We start from the raw sequence: 18,755 nt of genomic DNA, 5'->3' as shown, positions 1-18,755 counted from the left end.
ATGGATAATTTACTATTTAGCGCTGGTATTAAGACAATTCATCAATTTCCATTGAACTGTTCTTTGTATTAAACAAAGAATTTAATTTATTGAATTAAATGATTGCAAAATGTAGGCGGGAATCGAGAGTTAGCATGCTTATTTCTTTCGATCTTCTACCTCTTTATAAAGGTTCCCTGAACTTCTCATATTTTACACAGAAGCCCAGTCTTAATTTGGAAGAAGTCTCATGTCTGGGCCTTTCCCTTGTTACCCAAACATGAAAAAGGGTACATTTAGTGGAAAGCATCTAAGTGCAGCCATTGGTGTCTTTCTGTATAACAGCTTTAAGTTTGTCAAAAATAAAAACGAAGAAAGACAACTCCCTCAAAGGATGGGTAACGTATGATCATTAATAACTATAATCACTATTTTCTAGCAAGGTGAAATCCGGCAATTTTTAATGAAAATAAAATAAAACTCAGTTCAAAAACTTATCCTACCTCCTTCGCCACGAAATAGGGTTTATTTTTGCTTGTCAAACTTAAATTTTCAGGTATTAGAGATCTCGCCAACCCAACCCACCCTATATAAACGAAACTCTTGGTTATGGTTACTTCAAATATTTAGGAACACAATATGATTCATTGGTGTTAAGCATCGAACTAGTATAAAAACGTATATTGTATACAAATAATACACTAAAGTGTCAGTACAAGCTACTTACTCCAGTATACTTTTTTGTTGTTGTACAAAACTAGAATATTTTAAATTTTTTTGTTTTTGTTTTTGCACGGAATCTGGAAATGTTTCTATAATTAATTATCGCACCACGAAGATGTTAATTGATGGCATAATAATGAAACGATGGTGTTGTTGTGAAGACGATGTCGCACTGAAGACGTAATAATGAGATTGGATGAAAACCTCACTTTAATAATATTTTGACCCTGGACCATCATTAATATTTTAAAACCCACGGCAATTTCATTAACATTTTTTCAAGCATTAATATAATACCGCGTTAGTGCCACCTGAAGTATTAATTGAGCCACACTCTGGTGTTTCAGCATTTTAATATCATCAGAATCGGAATCAGAAAATTTTATTTAAAGTCGAGTTTTTTTAAACAAGTAACATAAGCTATGTAGAGCTTTTAATTGACATAAAAGCATGTCTGGGTTATTAAGGTCATATACATGTACATATACATGCGTTTTGTATCTCTTGGTATTAAATAAAAAATTAGTCACATTTGTCATTCTCTTCTGATTTCTACATTATTTTCTGAATGTTTTTAAATATAAGTACACCAAAAATTGTGATATAGGCCATTCAGAAGATTACCTATTAGGGTTATATACGAAATTAACCCAGTAGTATCTTGTCGAAATGCCTGGTAAGGTACCCTAATTTTTTGTGAGGAATCTTGTTCAAGTACCTAATGACAAATTCTTGGGAAAAATTATATACTTTTGAGGAACGTGTCGTCTGACCTTAAAGTTTAACATATTAGGGTTCTACTCTGCACATTGATGTATACATCTGCAAGAATGTACTACATAAAAAAAAAACTTTGAATACTATCCTTTATTATCTAATCATCAAAACTTTTTCTATTTCTCTTCTTTAGTGAATCTGCCTTCTTCCTTCTTAAACGTATTTCATTAGCTTTGTCTAACCTGTTCAAATAAACAAAACAAAATCTATGAGTTTAAATACATGTATGTGTACTACTTGTACAATAATTTTTTTTCATTTTACTTTTTCAAAAATCAATTCATGATCAAAATTAGGGAATAACTAAGTGTGTTGTTCTTGTTATCAAAATCAATCTTTACACGTCAGTTTGCTACATGTAGTAGGCCCTAGTGATCAATGAAAAATGACACACACAGAGGATATGTTACACTCTGTTATAAGTATTTATTAGCTTTTTCATCACAGATCTTTCTGAAAATCATAGTGGAATCCTAAAATACCTTTGTGTTAGTATCTGTTTGTCCTTTTCTGTTATCTCCGCTGGTTTTGTGGCAGATTTATGAATCATCTCTCGAACCTTGTTTAGGCAGTCTGCCTGGTTTAGCATTTGTGTTCTTGTTTTCTCAGAGGTAACAACCAAAAATCCATCTTTTGTTATTTTACTCTGCTCCTTCAAAATCAAAGTTTGGAATTCAAATTCATAACACTACATTTAAATATTAATTTATTTTAAAAACATTTTTTTTAACTTTATGTAAGCATACATTATTGAAGAAGTTAATTAAATTTGAAAAGCTGGTCATGGTCTTCTGCTGTGTATTTTAAATCATGCTTATAACGAAGTGCAAGGGAGAGGAAATTTTGATTTTTATAAATCAATTTATTACATCACAATACATCTGTTAAATTCACAATATACTTCAAAGCCAGTAGAATGTACACGTAAGAGTAAGAGTGTTTACTGTAATAATGACCTTGCTTATACTTGTCACTATTTTAAAAAGTCCTACTCACATTTTCAATGAGATTTTCTTTAATCCATTGAGGAATCCAAGAGGCACTTTCAACATGGAACCTTACTTCTACCTTTGAACTGACTGCAAATTATAATAGTATTGTAAATGCAAAACTATATCACAATGTTAACTGATAGAGTAAAAAGTTTATTTTATTGGAAATATAAACATAGCATATTCTATGGAATATAATGTCATACTTTGTCACCCATGCCAAGAAATAACAATTACATTTATTTCCCAGCAGATTTGTGAATGCAATTTCAGCTGTCCCTTTTGTTTTGCAATGCTCTACATTTATGAACTTAAACATTCTATTAAAAACAACAATTAAATCCAATCTATACAATACACTCATGCCCAATTTACACATCTAAAATCGTTTTTTAAAGAATCTTCAATTCAAATTCATATATTTTAGAATAAGTGAGAGTTCCTCTTCTTGTTCCTCCACATCCCCTCTCCCCCCTTTTTGGCACCTCAGTCTCATATTGCTTAGGCCAAACAAAACTAGAGGTACTGTGAGCAATGAGCTCACTAAATGATACCCCCCGCCTCCCATATGAATAAAATGGCAGTGTCCATGTTTTGCTCTGGAAAATTCAAAATATATGTTGGATCAAAAAATAAAATAGGAGGTGCACAATGGCAATATGTAATTAAGATTCTCTGAAAGTTTCATTAAATTTCCTTCAGTGGTATGAGAGGAGTTGCGGATAAGAGATGGGTACCCCAAAGCGTAACAGACGGACGGACAGACGGACGGACGGACAGACGGAAATACCGATTACTATATACCCTCCCGCTTTTCAAGCGGGGGGTATAAAAATAGGTGAGGTTTCGGTTACACCTTCAAAAAAATTAGGATAGGTGGGTAGGGTTTTTTTTTTTTTTTTTTTTTTTTTTTTTACAAAATTATATTTGATTTTTTTTCGTAATACCTATCACTGCTTTGCAGGTGGCATTTAGATGTGGCATGATAATATTGGTGGGTGCTTAGTTATGAAAATCATCCCCCCTGGTCATTATTGATCTTTACACTGGCTGAAACAAAAAATAATACTAGGAACCAATGATGGATTTAGAAAGAAAGTTACGGGAAAAAATTGGAAATTGCCAAAAAAAAGTTTAGGGTGGGGGTGAAAAATAGGGAAGGTAGGAATATCAGAACCACACATATTTTTTGATTTGGCCTTACTGGTAAATGCCGTATTGCTTATATTGACACCATAGGTAAGCGCTCAAAGAAATTCCTACTGTAGTGATTGTGTATACAGGTGTATATATATAATTATTTTTAAACAGCTACTCAATGCTCTTCCTTAACGATAAGTTAATTACATAATTCTTATGCTTTCAAGGTGTTGTTCCTTATGAGCATCAGCCAGTGGGTATATAAATGCCATTAAATAGGGACAAACTTTGTGTCAGTCAGTCAATGTGCCATTTCAAATTCATTTATATGAAAGAACATTCAAATGATAGCGCTAGCAGATTACTGTTTTTAAATTGTGATGTGTTTTACATAGTAAGGGCACCCGGGTCTGTAAATGATTTGTATATAAACTTACTAAATTAGACAGTTTTACTTCCAACTACCCGGTATGACATTGAGAAAATACTTTAGGCTTACAATTTAATGAAAAATGGTATATAAAGTAGTTTACCACTTGATGGCTCTACCTTACCTTTGTTTACATTCTGTCCACCTGGACCACTCCCTCTTATTGCTTTAATTTGAATGTCATCTGAAAACAAACCAATTAAACGATAGAAATATTGATCCTATTAACAGAATATTGCATACATTGTTAAAGAAGCAAGAAAATATTGTAAATAACATTAAGTGATAGTCCTTTTTTAAACTTAATACATGCATGTAGATCACTGCAGTTGAAATGAAAGAAGGCTAATGTATAAACAAATAAAACAAATATTGTGGGAAATGGATAAAGACATAAACAAAATATATACAAAGTGATATCAAAGTGTACGTTGCAAAATAAATGCAAAACAAAATTTTAACAAATCAAAGAGGCTAATGTTCTAAAATGCTCACCCGAGTCATAATAATGCCCTTTTCTTCATACGAAGATTTATTCAATATATATTGATTATTCCTATGCAAGACTTATTTTCTAGGCCTACTTTGTACACAGGTATATGCATGAATCATAAAATGGAGAACCAATTAATGTACTACCTAAAGGTATGTAGCCTGTGAATTCTTCTTCTGTTTCACTACTATATGCATGCTGTAAATGAATTTAAAAAATATTAATTTATTTTAAAACAACACATAAGATGCATTACTTAAAAAAAATAATCTTAATCCGAATTTGCACGTTTACTTACCTTGATCTCAACCTTCTTTAGAAAATTCTGATCGCTGTTTGGATAAATGTTTTCAACAGAGTATTTGCTTTTATATGAGGATGAATATAGGCGTAGAAATGTTGGGTAATTATATGATATTTGGAGTTTTGTAAGGCATGACCTGATCCGTCTCAGAAACATATTTTAGAACTCTTCTTTTTCTGGAAAGCATAAAAGGACACTAAATTTATTATTTTAAAAATCTTCCGATAGGAAGTTTTTGTTCCGGAATAATCAACGAAGGTGTGGGTGGGTTGGGGGTGGGGTCTTAAGGTTAAGTTTTATACCCCTGCTACGAAGGAGAGGGGGTATACTGTTTTACCTTGTGTGTCTTTCCGTCTGTCTGTCCGTCCGTCTAGCTGTCCTAACAATCGTCGCAGTTTTCTCGATCAGCAAGCATAGGCGCTTGGTTACAGGATGCTATATTTTGTGTATTATGTGTTTTTCTAGGTGTGTCTGAATACCCTCATCAAAATAAAAATACAAATTCGCCGAAATTAGCACGTTTTAAAAATGCCATATTTACTGTATATAAAAAGATACTCTTTTCATACACAGTAAATATCATTTTTTAAAACGTGCTAATTTCGCAATTTTTATTTTTATTTTAAAGAGGGTATTCAGGCACACATAGAAAAACACATAATACACAAAATACACCATCCTGTAACCAAGCGCCTATGTCAGCAAGTAGGCCTACTCATCGCAGATGCTTCAGTGAAACTTGACCACATACTTTCCTGAGGCATGTCATTAGTGGGATTCATTTTTGTTCAAATCCGGTATCAGTATGTGTCTTCAACTACTCATCGCAGATGCTTGTAAATTAGCACATTCTTTGCTGAGGCATGCCATATGGTGGTAATCATTTTTATTAAAATCCGATGTCAACTTCCTGTTTTTCCGTGCGTCTGTCCATATATAACAAAATTTCATCGCGGTAGCTGCAGATCTGTAGCGTTAAGGTTTTATATATTTGTCTTTGACCATAACGCTGCAGATCCCGTAGTGCAAAAAAGGTGCAATTTACGGCGCAATATTTTTTGCGCTCTTTTAGGGAGAATTTCTCCACTTTCCAGCATCGTTCAATCAACTACCTTTCAACAATTCTAGACACATAATTTAATTAATCTGTATATTTTATCCATCTCCCAACCCTTTATAGTCGTCTCTACAAGTGATAAACTCGCTTGTTAGATTACTGAAAATTCATATCCATGCAGCGAGTTTATTGCCTGTAGAGACAACTATAAATGGTTGGGAGGTGGATAAACTATACATATTGGCTACAGAATGTGTTAATAATTAGGGAGTAAAGGTTTCTGTGAGTTGCTTTAAGGCATGTATAAACTGGAAAATTGTAAGTCAAAATTTTGGCTAAACAAAGTTTTTCAAAAATCACCATCTGTAGCGTTATGGTCGAAAGTGACTATAATATATAAAACCATATAACGCTACAGATCTGCAGCTATCATCGCAGTTGCTTGAATTTTTAGCACATTTTTTGCTGTGGCATGCCATGTGGCAACGCCCTTTGAAAAAATTACGCACTTTGAAAAAAAATCCAAAGTGCATTAAAACTGGGACAACATTTACGCACTTTAATTTTTTTTTTCAAAGTGCGTTACATTTGGGACCAACCCAACGCACTTTGAAAAAAATATGTATAAAACAAACATTTCGGACTTAGATTTTAGTAGTGGAAAGCATTAATTTGTAATTTAAAAAATATAAATTATTTACCAAAAATCGCGAAGATTTGAGTAGTGGAAAGGTTTTTGATTAACTCTTTATATTTCCAATACATAGGCGTCGGTGGCAAATAAAACAGGGGGAGGGGTAGCTGCACATCTGTAGCGTTATGGTTTTATATATTTGTCTTTGTTATGGTCAAAGACAAATATATATAAAACCATAGCGCTACAGATCTGCAGCTAGGGGAGGGGAATAATGAACCAAAAAATTGGAAAGCCGCATTTTCAATGCCTATATGATGTACATAAAGTGTTTTTGGTGCAGGTCTCGTTTCCAAGTAACCTATAAGCCCTAAGTTGACCAAATACATGCATAAATGATCAACTAAGGATGTGCTTCAGATGCTGGATCTGACATATACATTTTCCAGATAATGGATCAAGGTAAAGTTTTGGTTGTAGTTCTGAGGTAAGTTCTTTGATTATCTCTGTTTCAGTTAAGGTTATCTTAACAATTTCAACCCTGTTTCACTTTTTATAGCTGTCAGGCAAGTTGTTAAAACAAAGTTTACGTGCGTAGCTATAGGAAAAAAGATTTATTTTTAAATTGTATTTTGAGTAAAAATTCAATAAAAATTGTTTGGATTTAATAGTAAACATTATGTACAACTATATATATAATTATACATGTAACAAAGCATATCAGGCTCGTAGGAATAGTTTAATTTGTACAGGCACAACCATGCATGCACCTTTTTGATTCAGTTGGGAGGGGCACTTCCCAAAACTTTCCCTGACAAGCAACTATCTAAGGCATTCTTTAAAAAGAATGGACAATGTGACATAAGTAATTTAATTAAACGTTATGACTGTAATTAAAATGAATTTGTAACCTCCATAATTTATTTAGAGTTTTCCTCAAAATTGAAATTTAATAATGGAGTAGACATAATTATGAGTAGACATAACTGTTAATTGCGCATATGATTATGGAGTTTTGCTCACAGATAATTCATAATATAATATCCTTTAAATAATATTGCATATTTGGAAAAAAAAAATCTTGGCAGCGGTGGGATTCGAACCCACGCCTCCGAAGAGACTGGTGCCTTAAACCAGCGCCTTAGACCGCTCGGCCACGCTACCTCCTTGCACTCTGGACAGTTCAAAGTGTAACAGACTAGTAAGTAGGTAAAGACAGGTAAATATAGATGGCAGCACTACTAATTCTTCACCGGAAATAGATACCTTGAAAAGTGAATAGTTTACTAAACTTGTAATCGTTTTTTATCCAGGTAAAGTTATTATTGTTTAACCATTAGTGTCTTGAATCGTTATATTTGTATCTGACATCATACATCAAACGATTATAAAAAGTTTTCGACTGATTGATCTTTAATCAGTCTACCCGAAAAGGTGTGAAAATTGGACAGGTGTCAAAAACTTAGTCATTCAGGATGGACTCGTCGTGTGTTTATTTATGACCGGAGAGTAGTATAAGAATGGGACAATTATGAGAACCACGTGTCATTTTTAAAAATGTGCATACCCAGAAATCTACATTGATTGATGTGATGGAACGTGATTTTCTGTGGACTGTGTGTTGAGGAATGGGGAATTCCTCTTCAGTACAAATATCTATGCTAGGTCTGGATTCCTCCGGTAAAACCACTATCTTATATCGCATGAAGTTTCAACAATACACAAACGCCACCCCAACAATCAGCTATAATTGTGAAACCATCAAAGTGAAGGAGGGGCGAGCAAAAGGCATCACTTTTAAGATTTGGGATGTGGGGGGACAAGACAACAAGAGACCTTTATGGAATCAGTACACACGTTCTTCTGATGGGATTATATTTGTGGTGGATAGTGTAGATAGAGAGAGACTTGAAGAAGCAAAGTTGGAACTTATCCGGTTACTTAAAAATGCAGACAATCAGAGACTGCCCCTACTTGTTATCGCCAACAAACAAGACTTGCCAAATTCTTTGGACTTGTGTGAAATCGAGAAATTATTAGGACTTAGGGATCTTCACCCAGGGCAAGTGTGGGCAATACAAGGGGCATGTGCCATTACTGGGGAAGGACTTCCAGAGGCAATGGATACCATGTTTGACCTTATAGTGAAAAAGAAAAGTTTAAAGAAGAGGAAATGATGAAAATTCCTCATGTTTATTATAGTCCAATTATTGTGTGAATGTGTGTTGTGACAGGCGGCTATTTATGACTCGTACAGAATATTTTAGAAAAAAATATCTTTTATTGTTTAAACTTTTTGTGCAATTTTGTTTGAAAAGGGTTGTATTTAGATACTGTTTTGAGATATTTTTTACTTAATTAATTTACTTTTGTTTATTTTGCTGTTTTATTTTGAAGAGTACTACCCATGCATGAATATACCAAAGTGTAAAATTTGTTATATATATTATTAATATATGTCTTGTTAATATAATTCGCTATGCATGTTTTTGTGTAAAAATATTTTTAATTGTTTATAAAAGTGCTTATATATATTCCTGAAAGTTTCCAAAAGGTTACTATACCTCATTTTTTTGATAAGGTAAAAGAAAGTAGTTCTAAATGCATCAACTACAAGTGTTAAAAAATTGTAACTATATGAGTATATGTATCTTTCTCCCGGACCATTTGATTTTCGCAAGACCAGATACAACTGCCAATATGTCACTTGCTTATTAGCACTGCTTGTTAAACATATTACACAGTGAACATTACTTGGAGCTTAATCTGACAAGCAGGCCAGCATTATAACTGCCTTGTATCAGTTATGACTGTCTTGTATCAATCTGTTCCATTCTGCCTTCAGGGATAAACATAGTACAGATGGTGCCTGCTCACTGTTTGTACATCCAGTCCACTTTCAAACAGACTGTAATTTTATATTGACCATGTTGACTAACACATGACCAGATCCCTACCTCTTATTATGCCTTTTCTTTGTTACTTTGTTGTTTTATATTTGAAGACATTCCAAAAAAAGCTGTTTTGTAGAGATAAAGTATTTTTTTCTGAATCAGTGCTTGTCTAGTTTGTAGCGGTGTGTTTGTTTTTTCTTTTGATTTGTCAGTGAAGATTAACATATTGTTTTTTTAAGTAATGTACAATTAAATTGGATAATCCAGGGTTTGTGTGTAAAAATCAAAACTTCAAAAAAGGCATTAGTTTTGAAATTATTGTTATTTTTATACACAGGAATGATATTGGATTCTTTTTTTCTGTTTGTAACAGATATTGAAACAAAGAATTCCACAAGAAAATCCTTGTTATAAATAAATGTCAAATAACAATTTTTGAAGAGGTATTTTATAAAACTGACTGCAAGTTATGACCAGATAAAAATTCCAGTGGTATGAATGAAAGGTTAGACATAATTTACATAGTATTTGGGCATTTAATAATAGCCTTAGCAAAAACATTGTGGGATAAACATGGAAAAATTGTTTATTTAGTTATAACAAGGGATTGACATGCTTACTTTAGTGGTATGTATGTCAGAGTATACATGAAAATGGCAAGTTTAATTCAGGTGCACATACGTAACTCAAAAACTTAAATTTTTAATTTGAGAACATCTGCTTTTTGTAAATACATGTACATGCCACTAATTTTCATCTGAGTATATAAAGTTAATATATTGAAATATGTCAATGAATCTAAAAGAACAGAGTTTTTAAAGTAGAAATTAAATTCTTCCTCATGATAGAAATCTTTTGAAAAGTGGTTGAAACAAAACTTTATAAACAAGCATGATAAGTGTTCAGTCATTATTAATTTGGTAATTCTTTTAAATCTTAGATAAAACATGATTTCACAGGAAGAAATATTGGAAAATGTTATGTTTATGAAATGTAAGTTTTAACCTAGGGACCAATACTAACGTAAAATCGATAGATAGATAACGTAACTTTTTTTTGATAATTGAATTAAAGTTCACAAAGATAATCTGTACATCCTTGTTTATGTGGTTCACATATCATAGAAGTGTAATCTGTTTATGTTACTGTGTAGACATTTCCTTGTTAGCCATTTATTATACTCAATCATTTTATCTCTCATCAAGTTTAAGGTATCTGCAAAGTGACAATGGATAGCAATATTGCTTGTTCTAAATTTATTAAAACAACAAAAACAAATCTGAGTTCTTTTTTCTTTTGAAACAGCTTTTAATTGTGTTTCTATTTAAGGTACCAGACTTTATTTTAAGAACAAAATTTTCCCACAACAGGGTGATATGCAAATGTAAAATGATATGTATATTTGTTACAAAATACAATGTATCCTATATTACACATGTATTTTCGAAAAATTGTCGTCATATAAACTTGTCCTCTAAGTAAATTTAATGACCTTGAATAGACAATTAAATGCAGATTTTTTTATTATACAGAAAGTGCATATGCTACCACAAGAGGGATCAGGGTAAAATTCAGGGTAAAATTCTCAAATGATTTAATAGAGAAACTTAATTTTCCTACATGTACCAAATACAAATTTCAAGAGCATATTAACCCCGTGAATTTTTAATTTGAAAATGCCATCATCATCCCTATGATAACCCATTTTGTTGTCTTGGTCAGCAACAAAGTCTTCCCAGTTCTCTCTGTCTTGGGTCACTTTTGTCAGCAATCCCCAAGAGTGTTACATGGCTCTCACTTCTTGCCCCATTTTCTGTCCATCTCCATGTTGTTGATGATCATCTCTCTTTCTGTTGTGGGCATTTAGATATATGGATGGCGTATTGTCAATTAACAGGGGTAATTTCCAATTTTATGTAGATACGATATATTCTGGTGAGCTTGAGATAAAAGATACCACAGAATCTGACACAACTGTTTCATATTTGGATATTTTACTTGAAATAGATGTTAATGGTAATTTAACAACTAAGCTCTATGATTCAATGTGTTGACTTTACCTTTTCTATTGTCAACTTCCCTTACTTATGCAGCAGCATACCTTCATCACCTGCATATGTAGTTTATCTCTCTTAGTTGATTCGATACGCAAGAGCATGCCCTACCTACGAACAATTTCTAAAACGAGGTAAATTATTGACAAACAAGTTAATGAAACGAGAATTTCAGCTGCCTCGTTTAAAGTCATAATTTCATAAGTTCTATGGTTGATACAATGACCTTGTCAGCAAATACAATTTATCCTTGAGTCAAATGCTGACTGACGTTTTTCACACTAATTGTTAGTCCATTATTTATACACTGATTTGACGGATTTTTTCGTTATTTCCCGATCATGACAAGGAGCACACGGTGGGTGTGACCGGTCGGCAGGGGATGCTTACTCCTCTATGGCACCTGATCCAACCTCTGATGTTTCAGAGATCCGTATTTGCTCTGCTCCTATTTTGTATTGTTTTATGGCCTTTTGATCTTGAATACTGTTCGTTAACTCCATATGTTTCTTTTCCTCTGAAGCCAATACGTGAAATTTTACATTCATCTTTTAATTAAATGTATATCATTTAGAGGATATATGTATAATTACAAAAAATTGTATTGACTTAACTATACCACATACTCAAGGTTCTTTAGTACAGAAATCTCCCAAGAGCAATGCGTCCAACTTAAAAAAATCACAATAGAATTTGTTGTATCTCTTTGGTGAGGACGTTATGACGACCGTAGGCTGACCATTTAGGCAAAAAATAGGTTAATATAACCACACATGTATGTAGACAAAATAAGTTATTGTTTGCAGTTCGTTAGTACAGAGTAGTAATGGTATTTCACAATGTTGGAATGAAATATATGGAGATAGCGAACAGTATTTAAGCTCAAAAGTACATTCAAACACTACGAATAAGAAGCAGAGTTAACACGGAGGTATCAAGCTTCCGGGCATGCAGTCATGTATATATCTTTCAAAACTAACTTTTTCAAAAATCATTTCTTTTGACCATGCATTTGAAACTCTTCTGTAAAGAATTTAACAATAAGTTCTCTGAAGAACGAAATCAAGAGGCACGACGATTATATTCAACTAAGGAGCACTACCATTAATACCAAAGGACTTGAAATCAAACCCTTAATATGTCCTAAACTACAGGGTCTGCAGTAAAATCTACAGCATTGACATCAGATTTTATTAAAGATATAAAACACGTCAGAAAGGGTTCTTATCCAAAATACTTTATATCACCACTATTTTTACAGAAACCGTGAGCTGAATCTTTTTTCAAACTGAAATGCAGCTTACTAAACCCAACTTTCACAATTTAAGTAATAAAATAAGTCGACAGCAAGTTGAAGTTCCAAATGAAGATACCAAAAGGACAATTATTATAGTATTTTGAGAAATTTTATGTCAATAGCGAGATTGACTGTCAGTAGCATTGATTCATAGTTGATTTATAACGACGTCATTCTCATGTAAGCAATTTTAAGTTGTTCAGAAATGTTCAAAAGTTCCTCTGATTTCAAGTATGCACCCCTGATTTACACTTCTTGAATGAAATATATGGAAATAACGAATAGTATTCAAGCTCGAAAGTCCATAAAACAATACATACATATTAGTAGCAGAGCAAACACGGACCTCCAGAATATCAGAGGTGGGATCAGGTGCCATTGAGGAGTGAGCAGTGGTAGAGGGGGAGTTGCGGATAAGAGATGGGTACCTTCAATATCATAGAAAGAATGGCTGTGTCCATGTTTTGCTGTGAGAAACCCAAAATATGTGTCGGATCAAAACTGAAGTAAAATAGGATAATGGCTCTATGTAAAATAGATTCTGTGAAAGTCTCATTAAATTTCATTCAGTGGTGTAAGAGGAGTTGTGGATAAGAGATGGGTACCCCAAAGCGTAACAGACGTCCGGACGGCCGTAAGACGGATGCATTGCAGGTTCCAGTAAATGTTCTACCAACCCTCTTTCTATACTCCCTACTAACATATTAACAATAGTGAAGGAGAAACTTCATGAATATTGTAGAGTAATATATCAGTTCTGAATAATTTTTAATATACCAAACAACCAAAATTAATTTGAATTACTGTCTATATTGGACTCCGAAACGTCATAAAAATTCTTACAAACTTGAAGATACATAGCGGTTCCAGTGGTTGATACAATGACCTTGTCAGCAAATACAATTTATTATTTAGTCAAATACTGACTGACCGTGCGTTTTTCATACTAATGGTTAGGCAATTATATTCACACTGAATCGTCAACGATTTTTTCCCGTTATTTCTCGATCATGACAGGGAGCACGCGACGGGATTGTACGATCGGCAGTGGATGCTCACTCCTCCATATGGCATCTGATCCCACGTCTGATGTTTTGGAGGTCCGTTTTTGCTTTAGCTCCTATTTTCTATTGTTTAATGGACTTTTGATCTTGAATACTGTTCGTTATCTTCATATATTTCATTTTATTATAAACTTGACTACGGAGTGTTCTGTAGAAATTTTCGAGAGTCCTTCTTTTATGTCACTTTCATAGATTTGAATATTGTTTGAACACGTAATTATTTTTTACATCGATCACGGTTCGTTATCTTAACATTAAACTTTATTAAGTACTTGAATATTGGTTTATTGATGAATTATTTACAGTAATTATGATTTAGCAAGGGGAGTTGGTCTGACTTAGTATTCAGAGAAAATGCGGGAAAATACAATTCTGCCAACTGCTTCTTCAATTAAGAAATGGAACTTGGAAATGTTTGTATCTTGTTATTAGTCGTCATTAAAACTAGATAGTGCTATGATTTTACACAAAAGTAACCCGAAGTTGATATGAATAAGTTATCTTCACCACTTTTCTGGTTACCCCCTCCCCGCCCCTATTGCCACGTGCCTGTTTTTATGTTTAACAGGAACCATAAAATGTTAAGAAAGGTGTAAAAAAAAAAAGATTGTTCAAAATTTGCCGCTTTTTCGATTTCAGTGCGTATTATCACTTTCTTTTGGCCTATTTCCGTTTTTGTGTTCCGGTGAAATAGATTTAGTCATTAGATGTAAAGCAGGAAGATGAAGTGTAAGTTAGATTTTATATAAACATGTACTTAGTATACGTAATACAGAATTAATTACTTCCCATATGTTTTTCAAATTTTAATCGTGAATGGCACTATCTCTCTTTTATTTTTTAATTTTTTCACGGTAGGCCTATTGCATAAATAATGTAAATATAGAAGTCGACGGTGCCGAGTCCGTTTGCTCACAAACCAATTTTGTACAATATTTACTGAGAGCTAGTCCACTGAATTTCAGTTACGGGGAGAGGGTTGCGTAATTTAAATATTTCAGGGTCTCACTAAATTACAGATAGGTTGTGCTTTTTTTAATCAAAATATTTGATTGAGGGAATCCTAATGTATTAAAGAAAACATTCTATATAGTACACACTGCTTGAAATCAAGCATATTCGTACATGTAACCCATGTTTTGTTTGTTTGCATGCTTGCTTGTTAATCGTCCCTTTGAGAATTTTCACCATTTAAATATTGAGACTAGCAGTGTGTAAGCATTCAAATATCCAAGTGCATCAAAACATAGTTGAATATGCTTTGATCTTTGCTTTTTTTCTTAAATTATTTGTTCAAAACTCTAATTTTAGATACAATTTGTCCTTCATAACAAGTCCAATGGCAGCAGATGATTCGTTTGACCAAGACATCGTATTTGCTCAAGACCTTATAAAGTGTACCCTTTGCAGCAACAGTGTAGAACTTTACTGTAAACCATGCGGCCTCAATATATGTGGTGGCTGTGCAGGAAGGCATATGTTATCTACACCCGAAAAGAAACACGATATTGTAAAATACGATAAAAAGTATCTGACTAGTCCAAAACCTTCATGTCCAAGTCATGAAGACCAAATCTGCGAGCTCTTTTGTGAAAAATGTAATATCGCTGTCTGTGCAACATGCATATCTAGTAAGGCTCATTATAACCACAGTATCGTTGAAATTTCAGTTGTTTTCAAGCAAAAGGTTAATTTCATAATTCAAGAAACGAAATCGTTAGAAGAAAAAATTGCCCCTGAGTATGAGAAAATTCCTAAAGACTTAGATGGGAAGGTGAAAGCCTTGATTAATAATAATACATTACTAAAGAAAGAAATTACAAGTTATGGTGAAGAATTGCAGAAACAAATCAAAGAAACAGTCAATAAATATGTGGTCCAAATTGAAACGATGGAAAAACAGGACATTGCTGACTTGAGAAATAGCATTTCTAGATTCCAGAATATTACAGGGGAAGTCAATCATGCCATTCAACAAAACAAAGAAATGTTGAAAGCCAACGATGTTCAGATATTCGATTATCAGTCTGTTATAAAGAAGTTTCAGAAAGTCCCAGCTCGTATTAACGTGACGCCGCCTTGTTTTAAACCTAGTCTTGACAAAGGAAAACTTTTTGAAAACATTGGAATGCTATCTGTATCGACTAAAAGGCAGGAAGATGAATATTTAATTCAGTTGACGGAGGGGGCTGTGCTACCCATGGCCAGGTCTTATTTCAGGGAGCTTCTCCCAAGACCCATGATTATTGCAACAGTAGAATGTAACTATAAAGAGTTATACAAAATCAGTTGCCTTTCCTCGGAAGAAGCTTGGATAAGTGGCAACGACAAAACGATGACAAGAGTCAACAAAGGAGGATCGGTCCTTGAGGTGATGAAAACCAAGTCTGGGCGCTCAACCAATGGTATCGCTGTTACGAAAACAGGGAACCTTTTGTACGCCGATTGTTACGGTAAAAAGATTGAAATGGTAAAGAAAGGGAAAGTTAAGTCAATAGTCAAAACTGAATGGAAGCCAACGGAGGTTAGCTGTACACCTACTGGAGATATTTTAGTCTCGTTGTGGAATGACAAGCCCTTGGACAACAAACTATTGAAGGTTCAAAGGTATTCTGGGGATTCATTTGAGCTGAAGCAAGAGATCCAGTTTGATGAGAATGATACATCGCTTTTTCGATGTTCAGGGGATTATACTGCGCTTGTCACTGCTGAAAACAGGAATGGAGACATCTGTATAGCAGACTGGAATGCTAGATCCTTGCTTATACTGGATAAAAGTGGCAAATTGAAGACGACTTACACTGGCTTTCAAAGCAAGGTATTTGATCCTAGGTATGTGGCCACAGACAGTCACGGACACATTCTAGTCTCGGACTATGACAACAACTGTGTACATATTCTCAATGAATCTGGTCATCTCGTCTCTCTGATTGAGTATCTCAGAAAACCCGAGGGTATAGACGTCGATGATGATAATAACTTGTGGTTGGTGGAAAGAGAAGGAAAACTCAAAATCATCAAATACATGGAGTAGAATCCGGATTAGTTAGTTACAATAGTTATAATGTTAGACTGTGTGACATACCCGGTAGTATGTGATGGCTATCAGTTCATTATTTCTAGGTATTTTGTAGGTATACAAAACATCCCTGAGTCAAATATAACAAATGGATATAACTACATGCACTAGTATTTAAGCTCGAAAGTCCAATAAACTTTACAAATTGTGTAGCAGAGCAACAACGGATCTCTAAACCAGCAGAGGTGGGATCGGGTTCCTTGGAGGAGTGAGCATTCCCAGCCAACAGGTCACACCTGTTGTGTGCTCCATGTGTTGATCGGGAAATAACGGGAAAATTCAGTCTGTAAATAATGATTTTCCAATTAGTATGAGAAAGCCAATCAGCATTTGATTTAATGATGGATTGTATTTGCTGACAAGGTCACTGTATCGAGCATAGAACTTACGGAATAATGATTTTAAACGAAACTGCTGATATTCTTGTTTCATCAACTTCCCTGTCAATAACTTACTAGTTTTAGAAAGTGTGCTCTTGCGTATCGAATCAGCTGAGAGATATAAACTCATAATGCAGGTGAGAAAGGTATATTGCTGCATAACTAAGGAAAGTTGACGGTTGCAAAGTTAAAGTTATCAAGTTTATCATAAAGATTTGTAAGATAACCATCAACGTCTTTCTCTGATAAAATATTCAACTATGGAAGAGACTCTGTGATATTCTTTTTTTCAAACTCACTGAGATAAATCATATCGACATAAGAATGGAATTAGCCATTGTTAATTGACAATACGTCGTCGATATATCTAAACGTTGAAGGCAACAGCAAATTTTATTTTCTTCTTTTCGTTATATAAATTGTATTTTAGAAAACTTGGATTTATTTCTACAAGTGGTAATCCAACTTATACCCATAGTTCCTTTTCTAAGGAAGGAATTCTTCAAAATCATACGTCAGTTTTGAATACTAGTATTTTTAATATCCCAATAACCAAAATGAATTTAAACTACCATACAGGGTATTTATATTGGATTTTGAAACTTCATAAGAATCCGTACAAACAAAGATACATAGCGGGTTCCCGTAAATGTTCAACCAATATTTTTTGCGAATGCAATGCATGCGAAAATTTGCTTAAAATTTATCTTTCTTCACTCCTCACTAAGATAATACCAGTAGTTAATGAGAAACTTCAAGAGTACTGTGCAACAATATATTCAAGAAGTGGTGTAAATCAGATGTGGATACTTACAATTCCAAGGAACTTTTGGACAATTTGATATTACAAGATTTTACCAAAATTAAAAGCTTAAAACTTACGACTTTTCAACTTTATACACAACTATTCCCCACAATAAATTAAAGTCAAGCCTTTTTGATATTTTTGACAGCTGCTTTTTCAATAGAAATGGAACTCTTAAATTTATTTGCGTTGTCATTGGTCATTTGCAAAATTAATTTGTTAAAAACCCATTTTGATAATTGTACACACAAGTACAAGTGAAAAAGACATTATTGGTAATCTAACAACCAAGCTCTAGAATAAACATGATGACTTTAACTTTTCTATCATCAACTTCTCTTACTTATGCAGCAATATACCATCATCACCTGCATACGGAGTTTACATATCTCAGTTGATTAGTACGTATGAACAATTTCTACAACGAGGTAAATTATTGACAAACAAGTTGATGAAACAAAAATATCAGCAGTCTCGTTTAAAGTCATCATTTTGTAAGTTCTATGGTCGATACAATGACCTCACCAGCAAATTCAGTTTATCATTGAGTCAAATGCTGACTGACGTGTTTCATACTAATTGTTAGTCCATTATCTAAACAATGAATTTACGACGAATTGACAACAATCACTTTTTCCGTTGTTTCCCGATCA

General features: G+C 33.6%; 3 protein-coding genes and 1 non-coding gene across 4 annotated transcripts; 2 read left to right on the top strand and 2 right to left on the bottom strand.

Moving 5' to 3' along the window:
* Window positions 1–1,551: 1,551 nt before the first annotated feature.
* On the bottom strand, window positions 1,552–5,018 carry LOC134243456 (large ribosomal subunit protein mL62-like). The gene is made up of 6 exons (XM_062725707.1): window positions 4,833–5,018; window positions 4,681–4,732; window positions 4,166–4,225; window positions 2,476–2,558; window positions 1,962–2,131; window positions 1,552–1,661 (listed from the first exon to the last, which is right to left on the bottom strand). The coding sequence occupies exons 1-6, from the start codon at window positions 4,992–4,994 to the stop codon at window positions 1,577–1,579; spliced, it is 612 nt and encodes a 203-aa protein (XP_062581691.1). The 5' UTR covers window positions 4,995–5,018; the 3' UTR covers window positions 1,552–1,576.
* Window positions 5,019–7,611: 2,593 nt separating this feature from the next.
* Trnal-aag (transfer RNA leucine (anticodon AAG)) lies at window positions 7,612–7,693 on the bottom strand. Its single transcript has one exon. It is a non-coding gene; the product is annotated as a tRNA-Leu (tRNA).
* A 98-nt stretch (window positions 7,694–7,791) lies between these two features.
* LOC134243481 (ADP-ribosylation factor-like protein 4C) lies at window positions 7,792–10,701 on the top strand. Its single transcript, XM_062725748.1, has one exon. It carries the CDS (start codon window positions 8,158–8,160, stop codon window positions 8,704–8,706), a length of 549 nt encoding a protein of 182 aa, XP_062581732.1. The 5' UTR covers window positions 7,792–8,157; the 3' UTR covers window positions 8,707–10,701.
* Window positions 10,702–14,538: 3,837 nt separating this feature from the next.
* Window positions 14,539–17,597, top strand: LOC134243455 (uncharacterized). The gene is made up of 2 exons (XM_062725706.1): window positions 14,539–14,567; window positions 15,150–17,597. Exon 2 carries the CDS (start codon window positions 15,178–15,180, stop codon window positions 16,870–16,872), a length of 1,695 nt encoding a protein of 564 aa, XP_062581690.1. The 5' UTR covers window positions 14,539–14,567; window positions 15,150–15,177; the 3' UTR covers window positions 16,873–17,597.
* The last annotated feature ends 1,158 nt before the right edge of the window (window positions 17,598–18,755 follow it).

Source organism: Saccostrea cucullata, unplaced genomic scaffold (assembly GCF_032062105.1).
Source record: "Saccostrea cucullata isolate Sc308-1 unplaced genomic scaffold, CSIRO_AGI_Scuc_v1 ctg503, whole genome shotgun sequence".
Classification (NCBI taxonomy): Eukaryota; Metazoa; Mollusca; class Bivalvia; order Ostreida; family Ostreidae; genus Saccostrea; species Saccostrea cuccullata.
The sequence above is the reverse complement of the archived record's forward strand: the minus strand, read 5'-3'. Positions and strand labels throughout refer to the sequence as shown.

Coding starts and splice junctions, on each gene's coding strand:
- LOC134243456 (XM_062725707.1), bottom strand. CDS start 4,994: ATGTTTCTGAGACGGATCAGGTCATGCCTTACAAAACTCCAAATATCA. Junction 4,226..4,680: donor CACAGGCTACATACCTTTAG/GTAGTACATTAA, acceptor GTTTGTTTTCAG/ATGACATTCAAATTAAAGCA. Junction 2,559..4,165: donor TGGACAGAATGTAAACAAAG/GTAAGGTAGAGC, acceptor TATAATTTGCAG/TCAGTTCAAAGGTAGAAGTA.
- LOC134243481 (XM_062725748.1), top strand. CDS start 8,158: ATGGGGAATTCCTCTTCAGTACAAATATCTATGCTAGGTCTGGATTCC.
- LOC134243455 (XM_062725706.1), top strand. CDS start 15,178: ATGGCAGCAGATGATTCGTTTGACCAAGACATCGTATTTGCTCAAGAC.